The sequence below is a fragment of the Momordica charantia genome (assembly GCF_013281855.1).
Source record: "Momordica charantia cultivar OHB3-1 chromosome 8 unlocalized genomic scaffold, Mcharantia_2.0 BLBB01000008.1, whole genome shotgun sequence".
Lineage (NCBI taxonomy): Eukaryota > Viridiplantae > Streptophyta > Magnoliopsida > Cucurbitales > Cucurbitaceae > Momordica > Momordica charantia.
In genome coordinates this window covers 32,403,384-32,423,697 of record NW_028275166.1, presented here as the reverse complement: position 1 = coordinate 32,423,697, position 20,314 = coordinate 32,403,384, and the positions used below count along the sequence as shown (strand labels likewise).

Sequence of the window (20,314 nt, the reverse complement as noted above, 5' to 3'; positions counted from 1 at the left end):
AGACCAAGGTTTCCGCATTGCAATGAATATTAAATAATGAATGATCAATCTGGTTTGAATTTTCCTCAGCATGTGAAGAAAGATCATCAACTTGGTTTTCCTCAAAATTATGAATTAATACATCAATCCACAGCAAAATCACAACAATACATATACATATATCACTAAACCAAAAGTATGCAATTTAGATGTCATGCTTACAAATTTCAAGTGAAAAAATCCTTCATTCCAGAACAATTCTCAATATGTGCATAGCTCAAACCACAGAATGCAACATCAGTTTAGAAAAATTATCAAGACAAAAATATCGAGGCTCTTCTTACCGTTAGAATTATAGTAGTCATCCTGTTGAAGAAAATTAAATTAAACAAACTATAAACTTTATTGTGTATAAATTTTTAAAATGATGAATCATCCAATTTAATTTTTTGATCTGCATGTTATGGAAAATGTAATTGGTCCTTCATCTTCTGCCAAACAAAGCACATCAAACTTATAAAAATATTAAAAACAAAAACTGCAATTTTGTTTTCATGTCATTGGTAATATCATTTGGAATAGCGAAATTATCTATAGTATAAACAAACTATAAATACTTGGAATCATAATCATTCTCCCAAACTTGTTGACCACGACAATAATTGTTATTTTCATACTTTTCGAACCTTGAGAGAAAAAAAAATTATTTTAGAACAATTTGAATAACAAAACAATCCAAACATGAAAATCTAATCCTGCAGTTCCAAGAATGAAAGCTTTTTTTTTTTGTGAGTACTCCAAGAATGAAAGCTTGCGAGTATGGGCAAGTCTCCTATTGTCACTACAAAGTTGAATTTCTCAATAATTTCAAGTACCCAATAGAGCCTTATTAACCTTTCTAAGAAATTATAATAAAACAAATCTTAAAGATAATTCTAAAGAAATCAATATCATCTTCCAAAAAACAAAAGTCTGTTCTTCTAATTATCAATTTTTTCAAATTAAGAACTGAAACCTGCAGATTGTAGTTAACAACAATCAATAACCATCTATTATCCTCGCTAAACATGCATTTTTTAATGGACAACTACGTGTAACACGAAAGATGCAAATATACCAAAATTAACATGTCAGAAAAAAGCTTATTGATTTTGAATTTTCTTCCAAAAAAGCTTGTATATTTTAATAAATTTGTCCTTGTCATCTCCGTGTCCTAAATTTATAGAAAATAACGTGTCATCGTGTCAGTGTGACACGTCACCCAATAAGAAGAAATTAAAGAAAATTGGTATGTTCGGGAGTCAACTTGGTGTAGAGAAGGTATTAACACCCTACAACAACCGTGAAAACGATTACATTATTTTATTTTTTAGTCTCATATTTATTAATCCACATCTTAGAAATAAAATGTGGGTTAATAATTATGGGTGACATAAATGTCACTCAAAATATGGAAAATTTATCTTTGAGAAAAATTTAGTGTGTTTAAGGAATTTAACCAATTCCAAAAAGAGAACACGGTCTTTCTTTTATTTTTTAGAAAACTTGAAAGTGGTTAAATTCATTTTAAAAGGTAAATTTCATGTATTTATAGAATTTATAGAAAGAACCCAAAGAAAACACTACCTTGCTCCGGAGAGATTTCATGTATTTGTGAATTCTCTAAAGATCCACAAGAGAACCCTACTAATTTCCATTTAATTTTTGTTGTGTTAGTTAAGAAATTGGTTTTCGGAATTTTATAAAATTAATTATTTGGAGGAATTTCATGTATTTATGAGATTTTAACAAAAAAATCCATAATTTATTTTGAAATTATAGGGAAAAAATTGTAATTGATTAATTTTTTATTTTTTATTTTTTATTTTATATTTAAATACATGAAGTTTCATGGAGGTAAGGAATATAAAAATATATATAACAATAAATTGTATAACATCGTGATTTTAATTCCTATAAAAATAATAATTAACACAAACATAAATTAGATCTTCCATGTTATCTAATAATTATAATTAAATGAAGTTACATCAAATTGTTTCAATTTCTCAAATGGAGAAGACGCAATAAATCCCTAGAATATATACCCACAAAATAAAGTGCAACAAAATGACAGTCTCTTATTTCAATTTAAAATAATAATGAATGAATAAATAAAATAACAGGGAAGATAATCTCAAACCTTTCTGTAAATGTTCATTGTATTTGAGGCGGTAGAGAAAAGAGAGAATTTCAAAATAATTCTTTGGAGATTATTCTGTGATAGATGATGAGAGAGGAATTTTAAAGAGAAGATGATGCACCTGGTAAAAATTGGAGATTTTTTTGTAGAGAATGTGAGTCGAGAGATTTTGATGTTCTAGAGAAATCTACTAAGACATCCATCCTTTGTGTGTTTCTCCCTCTGTTGTAGGAAGAAAGTTGGGACAGAATTTTGAGGAAGAAAGTCTCCCAGGAGAAAAAAAAATGAAGATTATCTTGAAAGGGATGATAAGAGATTTTGGAGAGAATTCTTCTGTATTACAGTAAGCCTCCCTCACCAAATTGTTAGAGACCTATGTTTTTCTCTGTGTATGGAGATACCTCCCCCAATGGATGTTGAGTTGAATAAAAAAAAATGAGTGGGGGCTTAACAGTATACCAATGGAGGAGATAATAAAGAAAGAAATTTCGGTAAAAATCTCCACGTATTTTTTCTCTTTTTTCTCTTCTGTGTTTCATCCCTTTGAGAGAATTTTGAGGAAGAATTAAAGAATGAGGGGGAGTGAGAAATTGGTGGGGAAGAAGGAGGATTGTGACGGGAGAGAATGTGGGGAAAGAGATTTGAGAGAGGGGAAGAAAAATTGTCGGGAAAAGGGAGAATGTGAGAGAGGGGGAGATATGTTGGGAGAGATGGAGAATTACGTAAAACTGAGAGAGTGGGGAGAGAGAAAGAGATAAATACGGGAGTGAGAGAAAGATTTTAAGAGAAATTAAAAACAAATATTTTATATTTAAAAAAAATATAATTTTTCTATTTTCTACCTTCATCTATAAATCCATCCTTTCAAATTCAATTTAATATTATTTTAGTTTTTATTCTTTTTATATATTTTTTTATTTTTAATAACAAATAACAAATGTCGTACAACAACATCTCGTATCTGTATCTGTGCTTCTTAGATACTCGAAGTCCGTATACATATTTAAATTAGCCATAAAATTTAAAATAAAAATGAATTTGCAAGCTGCCATTGTTCGTTTAGGTATTAGATGTCCCTCCTCAACCTCCCCTGCCTATTTGATAGAAAAAACTTGAAATAAAATAAAAGAAACAATAATTAGTGACCCAATGAAATAAAAGAAACAATAATTATTGTCTCGATACAACCAAAGGTTTTCAAATTTTAAATGAGGCGTGTTACAATCTTAAGAGAAAAAAACCCTTCATTCTCAAATATGTAGGTAAAGCCATGATAATGCAATATCAGTTTATTGAGAAAATTTACACTAAAATTAAAATTTATTGAGATACAATACAAATTCTGCATTTCCATAAGCTAGCTTGCCTAAACCACTAGTTTTATTATGGACATGCCTCAACTTCATTGTGGATGGAATCATAAAATAATTTGTTTACTGTGGTCAATATGATTCTTGTTCCCCAGCATGTGAATAAGAAGGATCAGATTGGTTTTCCTCCAAATTCTGCATAAATGTATATTCATAATTAAAAAAAAATGACACCAACACATACATCAGTACAAGAATAAATCTGCAATTTTGGTGATCAAATTAATATTTGAGAAGTTTATTAGCAATTGAAATAGGTACTAACCTGTTGTGCAAACAAATTAAATGCTGGATGCCAATTAATCATAGCCGTAGCCACCATAGAATTTAATATTTTCAGTACTTGGCAAATCAGGTGTGCTTTGCTTACAACTCCAAGCTCCAACAGCGATCGAGAATCCTTCATGTCAAACAATCGTCCTTAGTTAACAGTTACACTAAAAAAAACTAATACACAATAACATAAAAAGTAAAAGTTGTTGTACTCTTTCAAAAATAATGAAACAATTTCCTCCTAGAACTAGAAGATCTTTGGTAATTTTAGTAAACATCGAGAGAAAACAACTAATATTTTGTGTACTTGGAAGGATTTGTACTCATTTTCCCCTCATGTTTTGTGTCTATATTAAGACTTGTAGACATCTCAAAACATAGGAGCTGGTTTAAAGTGTCCGACCTTAGCTTCATCATGAATGGAATCATAAAATAATAAGTGGTCAATCTGATTTGAATTCCTCAGCAAGTGAAGAAAGTTGATGAGGTTGGTTTTCCTCCAAATTCTGCATTAATAAATTCACAACAAAATCACACCCATGCATGTACATTTGTTAGTCGAGCAAAAGTATGCAATCAGTCGATATTTGGAGAGGACATGATTTAATGTTGGGAAATTAACTATCTTGTATAATTTTCCCTTCCACATAAAATATCCAAACACAACCACAATATGCAAATATAGGGAAAAGCACAGAAAAAGACACAGAGAATTTATATTGGTTCACCCCAACTATGGCCTACGTCCAGTCTTCCGAGTTCTACTATGATTTTGGGATAAAAACAATGGACCTCACAAACGCTCTACAAAACTCTCTCTAGGTGCCACAACAATGGCCACCTAGCTTCTAAGCACTACGACAATAGCTACTTAGGAATACAGAATGAAAAACCTCACTAATCTTGGGAAAACGGGTTGCCGACAACGCACTACAAAACCCTTGTTCTCCTTTCTCTTCTCTGCCAACAACACACCACTACCGCCACCTTCTTATTTTTTTGGTTTCTATCACTCACGGCTGAAGTAGCATAAAACCAACGTCATGTGTTTTAATATTAGGTCATTAAACCTAATGAAAACAAAGACAAACTATGGGCTTTAGGTGTGATTTTGGCCCAATAAGTTTTAATAATTATTTTGTCTCCATTATATCCCAACAATCTCCTACTTGGAGACAAAATAGCAATTTCGTCTCCCAACGCAACAACAATATCCCTCATGACTCAATTCTGACTGCACCAACAACTTCTAACTGATCAACGTCTTCTTGGCACCAACCAAGGCTCAACTCCCACTGCACCAACAGTTTCTAAAATCTTCTTGGTACCAACCAAGGCTCCATCTGTGATTGCTCTGAGACTGAGCAATCCTACGTAGTCTTGTCTCCCAGACGATAGAGACACAGCCACGTGCTCCCACTCGAACTAAGTGGTCTCCGACGCTTCCTTCTTCACTCGCACCCAACGACTCTTGAAGGAAAGCTTTTTCACTGATGACTTGGCACTCCAACCCAAGTCTGTTGCCACCCTAGAGACTTCACCCTTGACCTCAGCACCAACTGTAGTCTTTCTGAATGCACCCTTTCGCCTATGCGACTTCATCAGCTCGCTAATCCATCTGACACCTGGGGCTCGAAACTGACAGTCTGTTGAACACCTCACTGAGATGTTCCCATTTCGCTTTCCTCTACTTCCCAGCTGTTGTACTTGAACTGATGGCAGATTCTCCTGATCTATTCCGACTGTCAATGCTGCTAGTTCTTTCAAGTCTCCCCCTGAACTATCTGCAGCCCTGTGTATAATCTGTCTCTATGATTCTCTGGCAACACCAAACCTCAACACATACACTGAAGCTTTTTTGTGGCCAACAACCACTATCTCGGACCCCCCCATGAGTTTCCATCTATTCTCTGCAAACTCACTTCTGTAGCCTTCATCATCCAGCTTTCCCGCTGATATCAAATTCATCCTGAAACTGGGTACATACCTCACATCATGCAATATTAACTCGGTCTCATTGCCAGTCCTCAAACGAACATCCCCAATTCCTCTGATCTTGGAGAGTCTCCCATTTCCCATCTTCACCACACCATGATTTCCTGCAGTAAAGGACGTGAAACCAACTCCTGTCTGAAGCTACATGCACCGAAGCTGCACTGTCCACTACCCACTCTGATGACCGGTCTACAGGTGTTGTGTTACCTTCAATACAAGCTAACACCTCCGTTGACACATAATTTAGAGTGTCCTCATTTTCCTAATCCTCTTTAAGCTTCCTGCAATGTTTCTTGAAGTGGCCCTTCTTATGGCAGTAAAAACATTCAACTTCTCCACTGGAATTTCCACTACCCCTATTATTCCTATGTTGCTGCTTCCCGTTGTACTTCATCTTGCCATTCCCCTTAAACTGAGCTACCAAAGCTGATTCAACCCCATTTTCTGCCCCTGAAGTAATTGTAGACATTTTCCCTAATTTTCTTCGGGCTTCCTCAGATAAGGCGGCATCACAAATAGCTGAAAATTTCAAGCTATTTTCTCCTAGCGAATTCAACACCGCGGTCTTCATCGTCTCCCAACTGTCAGGCAAAGACGTCAACAACCTCATAGCTTTCACCTCCTCCTCAATCTTGACACTCATCCCTTCTAATTTGTTCAAGATATCGGTGAGCTTATTAATGTGGGAATTCACTGAGGTTCCCTCCTCCATGTGGATGTTAAAATACTTCGTCCATAGAAATATTTTTGTATTGGCAGAAGATTTTTCATACCTGTCTTGCAAGGCCTTCAACAACTCTTTTGCAGTCGTCTCTTTCGCCACGAGACTACATACCCCCATTGATAGTGTCATTCTGATATTTGCAACGGCCTGCTCATCCATCTCATTCCAAGCTTTGTCTGTCATATCCGTTGGTCTCTCCCCCAAAGTCTTGTGTATCTTCTTGCACGTAAGAAGATCCTTTACTTGCATCTTCCAAAAACTGAAATTCTCTCCACTGAACTTCAGAACCCCTTCATAGTAATGATGTGCTTGATATTTGTCTCTCATGACTCTGCAACCTACGCTCTGATACCACTTGTTGGGAAATTAACTATCCTGTATAATTTCCCCTTCCACAGAAAATATCTAAACACAACCACAATATGCAAATATAGGGAAAAGCACAGAAAACGACACAGAGAATTTATACTGGTTCACCCTAACTATGGGCTACGTCCAGTCTTCCGCAACAACGGGTTGTACTATGATTTTGGGATAAATACAATGGACCTCACAAACGCTCTACAAAGCTCTCTCTAGATGCCACAACAATGGTCACCTAGCTTCTAAGCACTACGACAATAGCTACTTAGGAATACAGAATGAAAAACCTCACTAACCTTGGGAAAACGGGCTACCGACAATGCACTACAAAACCCTTGTTCTCCTTTCTCTTCTCTGCCAACAACACACCACTGCCGCCACCTTCTTATTTTTTTGGTTTCTATCACTCACGGCTGAAGTAGCATAAAACCAACATCATGTGTTTTAATATTAGGTCATTAAACCTAATGAAAACAAAGACAAACTATGGGCTTTAGGTGTGATTTTGGCCAAATAACTTTTAATAATTATTTTGTCTCCATTATATCCCAACATTTAACAATCGAAATGGGAATTAACCTGTTCGGTATCGCAATCATTAAATATCGATTATCCTCGATATTTAATGATTGCGATACCGCCTAATGTCAAAAGAAATCTTATAAGGTGAGATGAGGAGTGTTGCTGAGAACCTTTCCAGAGGAAATTCCTCATTTTTTTGAAAATTGATTTTGAGATTAATATGATATCGGAATCCAACAAATTCAAAAAGGGTATTCGATCCAAAAATAGACAAAACAAGTGTGTTCTTCAATGAGGCAAAACTATCTCCGAACTTCTTTTTCTTTTTCTTTTCAAATAACTAATTAAAAGCTCCATTTTTTGCATTATATTCATGGCTTAACCTGCTATTGTTAAATTTTGCCAAATTTTAGGCTTTAGTCTTTAGTGTTTCGATATATATAATTTTTTTTAATTTTAGTCCTTATTATTTAAAAAGTTTAAATTTTTCCTTTGTTTTAATACTTTTAAATTTGACCCTTCATTATCGGTAAATGTTAAAATGGACTCATATTAAACTTATATGACATAATACTTAGTGAATCGGTAAAAATTTAGAAGAGTTCAAAACATATAATCTAATAAGAAAGAAAAGTTTCTACTTCCTCATCTAAATTTCTAATCAATTAGTTGAAATTTCAAGTTTTCTGGTTGATGACCGTTTTTCTTCTCTAAATTTCCACTTATTCATTAAATATTATGTCATTATAAGTTTATCAACAGTCAATTCTAACATTTACCGAAGGACTAAATTGAAAAGTATTGAAAAATAAATTATTAAAATGAAACTTTTTAATCGATAAGGATTAACTTGAACAAATTCTCAAACTGGACTATAAAATATATTTAGCTTTGAATTTTGTTCTGAATTAGTAACTGATTTTTTTATTTTAGGTTTAAAATTAACAATTTTACTTTTGTGCTAATTCTATAATGGGTTTTGTTCGATTGTATCTCTTAATTTCTTGATCAAAATATCATTTCTCTTTAAGTGAGAACTTTCTTGTCCATCCATCCCTTCAATAATCTTCTTCTGTTTGTCGAAGAGTAATAAGTTGAAGTTTTGAATTTGTGAAGTTATTTGATAAATAAATGGTGATTCTAACTATTTAATAATATCAGAGCTATTCTCACCATTTAAGAAAAATTTTCACCTTAACAATAACTCCATTTAGGAATCTTTAAAAGCAATGGTTTAAAAAATATTTCTTTTCTACTTGAAACATTCTTTTTATATTTATGTAAATAAAGCACGAGAACAAATATGGATTAAAATAGGAAAATACTAGGCTCCTCGACAAATTTGGTCATCCGCACTATTAAATATTTGATAACTTATTATTATTGATTTTTTAAACATAAAATAATAATAATAATGAAGAAAGAAAAAGAATAAGGGAGGTGCCCACCCATTTTGGCGAAGAAATGATAAATGAAAAGCTGAGCTTATGAATATGTATATATATATATGAAAAGATGAGAATGAAATATAAAAATAAAATAAATAAAAGACGTGATTGGGTTTGTATAAACAAACTTTCTCCTTGTATTAAAAAAAATATATATATATATATATATATTTCTCCTCCTACTTATTTTTCTCCCTCAATTATTAAATTTGGAGGTTCTCCACGACCGTGTCATTTAATATTTATCTCTGTCATGTCAATCTTCAAATAATAAAGATAACAGGACACGTAAGCAATATTAGAACGATGAAATTGATAATAAGGATCTATTAGTCATTAGACATAAAATTGAAATTTGAAGGAACGAGTTATATATACGTTAGCTTTTGTAAGGTTGATAAACTTATGAAGTGAACATAAGTTCTAGGAATTTGATGCCAGTTTTTCAATTCGCTTCTCCGTGAGTTTTGAACTTTACGTGATGGGAAGATCTTCCTGTCCAACAAGAAAAAGTGAAGGAGAGCAATTAAAAAAAAAAAAACTAATTTGGAAACTGCCCTGGTTCGTTTATGTATTAGAAATGCCCCCAAGTGTGGGATGAGATATTGGAAATGTTTAGCAAATTGTGAGAGATCAAATATACTAAAAGAGAGAGTGGTGTGTTGTATCAACAAACTACAAAGCTTCTGCAGAATGAGTTCAACGAATATTTGAATTCCTGAATACATGTGAAGAAGGATATATATGATCAGGTTGGTTAATTTTCCTCCAAATTCTGCATTAACAACACATTCACAACCAAAATCACATCAATACACATAATACATATCATCAGTAAAGCAAAAGCAAAATAAGGTTTGCTTTATCCTTCATTTCAGGATAATTTTCTCAATATCTACATAGTTTACACCATGAGAATGCTTCCAAAACCAAAATTTCAAGTTGCACTAATGTTCTTGCCCGAAATGTACATATATATGTAATAAAAACTCTTTGGTTTTGTCCATGATAGTACAAAACATCCCAGAATTTACAGATAACTTCTGGTTGTTCCATTTTAATTAACAATATAGGTATACATCTGCCATCTTGAACTTAATATTGGAATGCACTTTTTTTTTTCCGATAAAAAAGACAAAAGAAGGTATATCCACAAAAGAGAGGAAGCTAGATTAAAGCTCTCCAATAAAGGTAAATGATTGAGATATCATAATTATAAAAATAACGTGATTTTCATGACCACAAAGAAGCTGCCGTTTTTAATGTCTCCCCAAAGATGGCTGGTTTATCTGGAGACATCCAAAAAAGACGGTTGTTCCTCTCCCACCATGGTTCAAAGAATATATCCAAAGGCATTATTATACCATAAGAAAATCCTCGGGTGCACTTGTCTAGAAAAATCTTCAATGGGGAAGGATTGAAATAGAAATAGAAGATGCCAAATAGTGGAAGTGAAAGCCAAAGGGTAATGAATCATAAAATGGTCCAAGTCCAAGTTTTCCGCATTGCAATGAGTATTGGAATGCGGTTGATGAGATGATAGGTAGAACAAGAAATTAATAAGAGTAAATCTTCAATCACCCCAAATGAATTATCCAACATCTTCCCCAATTCTGCAATATTATAGCCCCCCAATTTTTCAACCATCCATCAGCTTTTGCCATTTTCCCTTCAAATTGACAGAAAAATTAAGACGTACACATCTCAACACATATACAGGGGATTTCAAGTGTGACTCACCTCTATTGTGTATAAATTCTTAAAATGATGAATGATCCATTTAATTTTTGATCTGGATGTTATGGACATTGCAATTGGTTGTCCTTCATCTTCTGCCAAACAAACAAAAACACATGAATTTGTAAAAATATATTAAAAAACTGTAATCTTTTTGGTTTTCATGTCATTAGTAATATTAGTTAACATTAGCCAACTTATCTATTGTATAAACAAACTATAATTACTTGAATCATAATCATTCTCCCAAACTTGTTGACCAAGATAATAAATATAATTTTCTCTGTTTTCAAACCTTGAGAGTAAAAAAAATATATATATATTTTAGGACAATATGAATAACTAAACAATCAAAACATGAAAATCTAATCCTGTAGTTCAAAGAATGAAAGCTTGTGAGTATGGGCAAGTCTCCAATAATTGTCACTACAAAGTTGAATTTCCCATTAATTTCAAGTACTACCCTATAGAGCCTTAACCTTTTCAAGAAATTATATAAACAAATCTCAAAGATAATTCTTTAGAAATCATACTGACAAATAATTTATTAATAATATACTATAAATTTCAAACAATTTATTTATAAAAAAAATAAAAATATACTGTAAAGTTGATGTTGATCAGTAGAAATTACCTTTTGAGGACTCTTCTGGCCTTTCTATCCCCAAAAAAATCTCCTTCAATCCATTGCAATCTTTGCTCCATGCATGCCTTCAGCTTTTCCATACCATGTACGAATTCCTTGTAACAAATTACAAATTTGCCATGTTTAAGATTTTAACATATTTGAAGAAAAAAGGTTGTACAATAATCATATACCTTTTTGAGTTTGGCGAAGGAACGTGAGATCAATCTCATAATAGTGGCTTATAATCTTCCAAAGAAAGTCTGTTTTTCTAATCATCCATTTTCTCCAATTAAGAACTAAAACCTGCAGATTATGTAGTTTAACAACAATCTCATTAAATATCCATTATCGTCGCTAAACATGCAATGGACAACGACTAATATAACTCGAAAGATGCAAATATACCAAAATTAACATGTCAGAAAAATGAGGTTTCCAAGTGTCTAACCCTTCGTTATGGATGAAATCATAATATTAATGGACAATGATTCACATCATTCTTATTCCTCAACAGGATGATCAAATTGTTGGAGGCAATGAAAGAAAGCAGGGGATTATTTAGAATGAAGAGACAAGTATGGAGAGATAACACCTCCATTTATAGGAGTTTGAGAGGACTCAGGTGAATTCTAGCAACGAGTTCTCTAAATACATATTAATTTATTCTTATGATCCAAAGGAGAATTCCTTAAAACCTAGTAAAAAAGCTAGATGGTTCTAGAGTATTTTGTTTACCTATTTATTTACAAACTTCTAGATAAATCAATAGATAACTATTCGTGTGGATAACTCTAAAAGTTTCTAGCATATTTGAAAATTACAAATTACTATTTTTCAGCACAGATATCGGTGTTCCTCCAAATTCTGCATATAAATAAGTTCACAAACAATCACACCGACACATATTAATTAGTGCAACAACAAAAAATCAACAGTTTTGATGGAAGTCATAATTGAAAATCACTTTATTATCCATGGAAATAGTGGAAGAGGTACTAACCTTTAATTTCCGTAAACAGATATTGAATCTCATCGTCATAATCGTCCTCCCAAACTTGTCGGATAATACCATTGATATCTTCGACAACTTCTGTCTTTACATGCCCATTTGAACGTGATCCATGCCGGCTAAAAGAACCTTCAATGTTAATATCTCCAACTTGTAAGTTAGGCGTGCTTGTGATTCCAGGAGAAAAGGCTTTCATTTCAGGACAACTCTTAATATTTACTATTCTCAAGCATGGAAATCTGATGGTGCATTTCCCAGAATGAAAGCTGGTCAATTTGGACAAATCCCCAAGTTCTAAAGTTTGTAATTTGTCAAAAACAATTTCATCATTTCCTTCTTCAACAGCTTCTCTTGCAATTACAGTCGTCATCCTTTTGCATTCTCCTAAATACAACAATTCAAGATGCACCAAGGTTCTTGCCACCGAAGAATTTAGCAAATGAGTCAGTCTATGACATTTATTCACCTCAAGCATGGACAAGTTTGCAAAAGACATTGACGCCGGCACTAACATATCCAATATTCCACATCCTGATATGCTTAAGCGATGCAACTTTCGAAGTGATGAACTGCTCTCGAGCTCATCCTTCCAGAAATGCATAAGCTTGGGCAATTTGGATAGAACCAATTCCAAAGGCTCAAATCTTGTATTGTTCATCAATCTCTCATTTGGGAATATTTCTTTAATAAACATCCTTCCTGCTTTCAAGATTGTGTAGTACTTGTACAATTTCTATTGGCAAATGAGTTGAGTTGTACTCAAAAGAACCATATAGTTCCAGAGATTTCAGCTTCGAAAACAATTCCAAACCATCTTGTAATTGTGTAGTCCCAGCCTGACCATTTAGAAAAATAAAACTATCAAACTTGAAATCTGTTTCTAAGCAGATGAGAGGCAAAAATTTAATTAACAAAATATTCAATATGATGTTGCAAAAAATTATAATTACCTGGAAAGTCGGAAATTGATTTGAATGTACTGATAGTTTTGCCTTCTCAAGAGTCTCTTTCAATTGGTTGAAATCTATCCGTAGGTATTCTTGTTGCTTAAGAAATTTGATTGGATATGCTCTTTGAAGCTTGTGACATTCTTCAATGGACAAGACTTTTATATTTTCAAAAATCAATAGCTCACAAGAATCCTTGCTCCATACATACTCTAGGCTTGGCAAATTATATAATATCAAATCCCTCAAATTTGAGAGCAAATCAATACTTTTTTCTCTCGTATTGGCCTCTTGCACTTCAAATATACATTTCAATAATTTACAATCCCGAATGGTTAAGGATTTAAGGCAGGATAGTACGCTCATTATATTTGGAGGGAAAACTTTTTCAATATTATTGCATGACTCAATTTGTACCGTTTCGAGTTTGGAAAATGAATTAGGAACGAGTACGTTGTGCCATATCATCTTCAAATTGTCCGCCCTTGTAATTGTCAAATCCCTCAAATTAGGAATCAATACCTACAATTTACATATATAATTTGACAATTTAGCTACGACAACCATCACTGTCATCGTTGTTTATTGTACTCATATAAAAGCATGTTATGAAGAACATAAACTTAATAGTCATTTAAAATTACCGGAACAAATTGAAAAATCGTCAAAAGAATAGTTCCCTTGCGAAAATACTAAAAATATTTTATCTTTATTAGTTTCATCACAACACCCAATATTATTTACCCATCACTATTTTGGAGATGAAATCAAACATAAATAAAAAGAAAATTAATTTTCATAATTACAATTTTAAAAATTAACTGCATCAACAATAAGGTAAAAAATGTAAGTGAAGAAATTTAAGGTTAAATTCTAATTTTGGTCCCTATGATTAGGGATATAGTTTCAATTTTTTTCTAACTCAATTAGTCAATATAGTTTCTATTTAGTCTTTATAGTTTTAGAAGTTTTAATTTGATCTTTAATTCTAATTTAACCTTAGGATTTGGTTAAATCTCATATATGGTCTATAAATTATGTTTCACCCACTCAAAAAATTAGTATATTCTTTTATATTATATTTTTTACTCAACTCTAAATTCTAATACAACTATATAATACTTTTTTTAAGTGAAACCAACTAACTGTTAGATAAAAAATTAAAATTTTTATAATCATTGGAACCAAATTGAAACTTGGAAAAACAATAAGTACCAAAATTTAAAAAAAAAAAAATGCAGAGGCAGAGCCCCTTATAAGAGAAGAAACAACAGTAAGAAGAAAAAGTGAGGTGTATTGTGAATATGATATTGAAATTTAAGGAAGTTACCTCTTCACTGAAGAATGAACTCTCATTGCCAATTTGATCCATTTTGGAGCAGAAACCTCGAACCCGTTGTACGAAACGTAGCTCTAAAGATTTCAAGTGCGGAAACTCAATAGTGGCGGTTGTCTCTTTGCTTTCCATCGTCACAGTGATCAAATATTCCAACATCTCACACCCATAAATAAAAATGTCTTCAAGATTCAAAATGTCATCCACCATGCAGTTGTAAAACAGAGTTCCCATTTTATGACAATACTCCACATCTACACTCCTCAACTTGTTGAAAGCAAGTTCTGTGACATGCCCATGCCCATCAATTATACTTTCCAAATTCTCCAAACAGCGAAGTTGTAGGTCCTCCAAATTGGATAAAGTTTTTCGTAAAGGCTTGTTCTGTTGGTGGATTAAATGTTGAAATTCTCGATTTTTAAAAAGGTGGAGATGCTTCAAATGTGAACACTCATTTTCAACTAACTCAAAGGTTAGAACTCTTGCACCAATTGATCCTACTAATTGCAGCTCTTCACACCTCTTTAGCAGTATTTCTATCCAATCATCCAAACAACTTCCTGATTCCATCTTCAGATACAACGTTCTAGAGAACCCTTTGTGCATAACCATCCTAGATTCAATACCGATAGCAATGTTGAACTTTTCTAAATTCAACTCTGTCGAAAACAATTGTTTTGGCATAATTTTTTCATCTTGAATCCATAAATTTAATCTACAAAGGTGTGGCAAGTACTTGAGCTCAGATAGACTAGCATTCTTTCTTTTTTTGTTCAATTCTTCTCCTTCCCATCTGCCAAAAGTTTCCAAATATAACTCTTCTAGCTTTGTCAACCTTGAAAGAATATTTGGTGGAATTACTTCTAGTCGATTACAAGATGATAAATCAAACACTTTCAGTTGAGTTAGTTGACTTATCTCCAAAGGAATTTGGATGATGTTAGATCCTTTAAAACTGAGGATTTCAAGTCTTTTTAACTCACCAATCATGTCTATGTTCCCTAATTCACAATCAATCAAATGTAATAATCGAACATTTGCAAAGGAGTAAAGCGATGGTGGCGATTCAGAAACTTTCATCCGATTCAATTCTAAACCTTTGACCTCTTTCATTTCTTCGAAAAAAGTTGGTGCCAACTCGTGTCGTTCCTCGAACACTGCTCCTCGTAACATTAATAATTGGACTTTTGGTAACATTAACTTCTGAGGAAGACTATGCAAACCTTTAACATCTAAATACACTGCGGTATGATTACCTGATATTTTCTCTTCTTTCCATTCTTTCGATCTATTAACGTAGTTCAATGTACGAATTTGATCATCATCCGATGCAATTAATATGGCTACATCACGAACTAGATCATGCATTTTCACGTAAGTGTCCCCACCTTCATATTGCAAAAGCAAAGAAGATATAAGATCATCAACCAATTTTGTTACCCTACATCGTCCTTGTGCCACTGTGTCGACACCATGCAGTAAACCCATGCCCACAGCGAATACATGCAAGTCTTCAACCTTAATGAGAAAATCTTCTGGAAATATACTACAAAGCAAAAATAGTAATTTGACCTCTTTGTTTTGTAAGTAGTTGTAACTTAATTTCAGCGATGAATACACTTTCTTGTCCATTTCTCTAATATTTACCGTCACAGGATTTTTTAGTTGATCTAAAGCATCTTTCCAAATGGGGGTTGAAGGTTTATTTCGTAAGGCCTTAGCAACAGTAGTAATAGCAATGGGTAAATGTGCACATTCCTTCACTATCTGAATCCCTATAGGTTTCAAATCACACGTTTCAACAATTTCGCCAACTATTTTCTTAAATAAATTTCATGACTCGTCTTCTCCTAGAACTTCTATCTCAAAAATTTTATTAATGCACATCTCATTAGAGAGTACATGTTTGTCCCTGCAGGTAAATAAGAGCTTGCATCCTGTGTGATCTGCAACAAGTGGGATTCCTATTGTTTCCAAATCAATATGCTCCCAAATATCATCAAATACAATCAGGATATTGTTTTCCATCTTCAACCTCTTGTGTAGTTTAAGTGCTCTTCCCAATACAGTTTCTTGATCGAACTTCAAATCTAACGTGTTAGCTATTTGTCCTTGAATGTTTTTCAAATCTTGCGTCTGACTGACCGTTAATGTTATCACCTGAGCCAACAATTTTTTTTCCATAACTGTTTTTGAAATTTCTTTTACCAGCATCGTTTTGCCAACGCCCCCCATCCCATACACTCCAATCATGTTGACATTATTGTCTGAGAGAGCATCCGTGATTTGTTTCATAGTCCACTTTCTTGATTCAAAGTACAGAAAATCTGGTATTTTTGTCCATGGATTCTCGAGAGGGACATGTGCATTATAGGAGACTCCATTATTGAAACTTCCAGCTTCTTCTTTCATCCCACGAAGCTCTTCAGCCATTTTCTTTGCTTTTTTACTTAACTTGTGTCGTTGGACCAAATTCGAGCATAATCTAACTTGTTGGCTTGCATTGACAACCTCCTCGGATTTCTTAATGATGTCATCGACTTCCCCCAACCATTTTAGAACAGCAGGTTTTATGTCTTCTACATTTCTTGTTGCAGCATCGACCATATGTCGCACTGAATCTCTAGTTTCCTTCAGCATTTCAACTTGGTTTTTGAGTTTTTCAATGTTTCTGCTCATCATACATGGATAACAAAGTTCACGTACAATGGGCTCAACAGTTAATTCGACAAATTTTCCAATGATTGAAGAAAGAATTTCCATGGCACGAACTTGATCTTGGAAGAGAAAACCCACAAAATATTATTTAAAAGCCAAAAATCCAAAACAAATTAATCTGAAGTGAAATTCTGGCGAAGACCGAAGCAGTTGTTGCACAGTAGAAGTCTAACACAGGAACAAACAACTGCAATAGAAATGACAATGAGACCAAGATATACAAGAAACCGATGAAAAATAGAGTGGAAAAGAAATGGATAAGAAAATACTGTAAAGATGGAAGTGGCGAAGGGATGAAAAATTTTACCTGATTGTAAACTTGGTAACAGTATGAACTCTGTGGTGAAGAGATCGCGCAGAGAAAAATGAAGATAAGAACATGATAATGGGAATCCTTTCAGTAGATGGAAAAAAGTAGAGAGACCACAAAATTCAATAATTGAAGAAGAAAACCCAAAACCCCACATGGCTTGTAAAGTTACAAACTCAAACATACTTGAGGAAAAAAAAAAGTCACTTAGAAAAATTTAGGCATATACGTTTACAATGATTGTGGGTAGGATTAAAATAGGGTAATTGTAGTGGGTAGCAAAAATATTTTATATATTTAAAAAAATGTCACCAGCTTTTCGAAATTTTAAATATAGCAAAATATTTGAAATTTTTATTTCGGAATTTTTATTATTCTAATTTTACCCTTATGATATATGATATCATACATCAAATCTATATATGATATACATATGATGTAAATTTGTATATGATATACATCAAATCTATATATATCTAATGTATATCCGATATAATTCTGATATACTTCCGATATACATTTGATGTACCTCTAATATACAGTATCAGATGTACCAATGATATACATTATTAGATATATCACTGATATACATCAAATGTACGTATTATACATATAATATATATATCTGATGTCATTATAATTTATGATATACTAAATATATTTTCAACTAATATACTAAATATAAGATATATCAAATGTTTAATTTTTAGTGGTATATCAACTGTTTAAATTCTAGTTTACCATTTCAATTTGTTGATTAATATACTAATATTATCAATAATGTTGATTACTATATCACTACTATTTATTCAATATTAATATTAATTATATACTAAATATAAGGGATATCAACCGTTTAAATTTATAAAGTATATCAAAATTTTAACTTGACTTTTTGGACGTGCATGGTCCACGTAAACCTTTTATATAATAACTTTATATTTCAAAAATAAAAAATAAAAAATTTTGCACCATTGTTTTTGTCTGAAACAAATATTGGACATAATAGTATTATATCAACACACATGTACCATAGTTATATTAGTAGATATGATGGTTACATCAGAGGTATATAAGTGGTAAATTAGAAGCATATTAAGTATATATCAATGTTATATTAATGGTAAATCATATAATCATATAAGAAGTTATATCAGTAGATATCATAGTTATATCAATGGTATATCATTTATATATCAATGGTAAATTAGATACATATCACATATATATGTGTTGTATCAGCGTAGTAAATCAATGATTATCATACGTATATCAGTGATAAGACATGTTAGAAGTTGAGTAGATATCATGGTTATATCATAAATAAATCAATTGTATATCATTATTATATCAGTGGTATATCAGAGATATATGTCAGAGGTCAAATATATTACAGATATATCGGATATATTAAAGGGTAAATTTGTAATTTTATAATTGGACATCCATTTTTTTTGGAAAAAAAATGCTATATTTGAAAAAACTAAGTGTGGTTGCTATTTTGCTTATTTTACTAAATTTTTTGGCCATATTTGCAAGTGCCCCATTAAAATATAGATTTTCTCAAAAAAAAAAAAAAAACATTAAAATATAAAAAAATTTTAAGCACAAAGTGGGGTATTCATATATATAACATAAATAAATAAAATACAGAAAATTTGAACTCATGACCTCTTAAAATAGCATTAAATACTTAGTGTCCATATTAATTGCAACATGTGTAGATGCAAGATTCACATCATTCACCCTTTTAACTTTATGATAAATGGTTTCTATTTATGTGTATAATTTGTGTTTAGAATTTTTCAAATACAAAATAATCGATTTTTAAGAGTATAAGATCAAAAACGAATTTTTTGAAAGTACATGGACTAAAATAAACCTTTCGAAATTATAGATACCAATATAAATCAAGGTTGAAAGTAAATTCATCAAAATAGTATATTTAACTGCCAAAATATAATTTAAAACTCTTTTAGTTTATAGTTTATTCTTAATCTATCAATTTATTTCAACTTAACAAATCCTTAAACTAAAGCAAACATAGCTCAACGATAATTGGCATATATCTCCAATCAAGAGATTTTGAGTTCGAGTCTCCTCCCTCACATGTTTTACTAAAAAAAACAAGTTCTTAAAAAAATTAAAGCATAAAATATAGTTTTATTTATAATAATTACTTGAAGTGAACATACTCAATTCGAAAAATCCATATGTATGGAAGACTAAGGAAGTGAGTGTGATGGAATGAGAAAAAATTGGTTGGGAGTCACTTGGCTAGAGAAGACCTCAATAAGAGAACAAAGATTTCGATGTTCAAAGTTAGTTTAAATTCGACTTTAGTATAGAGATCGATTTTGAATGTGTACTCCCACCGACCTTCCTCTGTCTTCCATGTGGCAAGACTGAGGAAACGAGAGAGACTCGCTGATTAGAGAGATCATTAAATGAGAGATTGTGAGGGCAAGAGAGATCTAGAGCATAATTTTTCTCAAAATTTCTTTTTGTAGCATTGTTTTGCTACGCCCGCATCATGATTTGTTGCATAGTCAACTTTCTTGATACAAAATTTAAAAAATCAGATTTTTTTTGTTTTTTCAAATGAACACTCAACCAATGAGAGAGCTGCGACATTAGAGAACACTTGACCAAAACTCCGGTCTTTTTCATCTAAAAAACGACATCTGCCTTTCTTTGCTGTTCTACTAAACCAGTGTCATTGAACCAAATTTGAGCACGATCTAACATGTCGACCTTCATCGACTCGTATCAC

At 32.4% G+C, this 20,314-nt stretch overlaps 1 protein-coding gene across 1 annotated transcript; it reads right to left on the bottom strand.

The window, feature by feature from the left end:
* Positions 1–9,660: 9,660 nt before the first annotated feature.
* LOC111018787 (putative disease resistance protein At4g27220) lies at positions 9,661–17,705 on the bottom strand. Its single transcript, XM_022295029.2, is given in 9 exon segments — positions 9,661–10,525; positions 10,597–10,688; positions 11,228–11,334; positions 11,413–11,524; positions 12,222–12,931; positions 12,933–13,066; positions 13,181–13,699; positions 14,508–17,418; positions 17,539–17,705. Coding segments are annotated over 5 exon segments (4,146 nt in total). The 5' UTR covers positions 17,277–17,418; positions 17,539–17,705; the 3' UTR covers positions 9,661–10,525; positions 10,597–10,688; positions 11,228–11,334; positions 11,413–11,510.
* Positions 17,706–20,314: the final 2,609 nt, after the last annotated feature.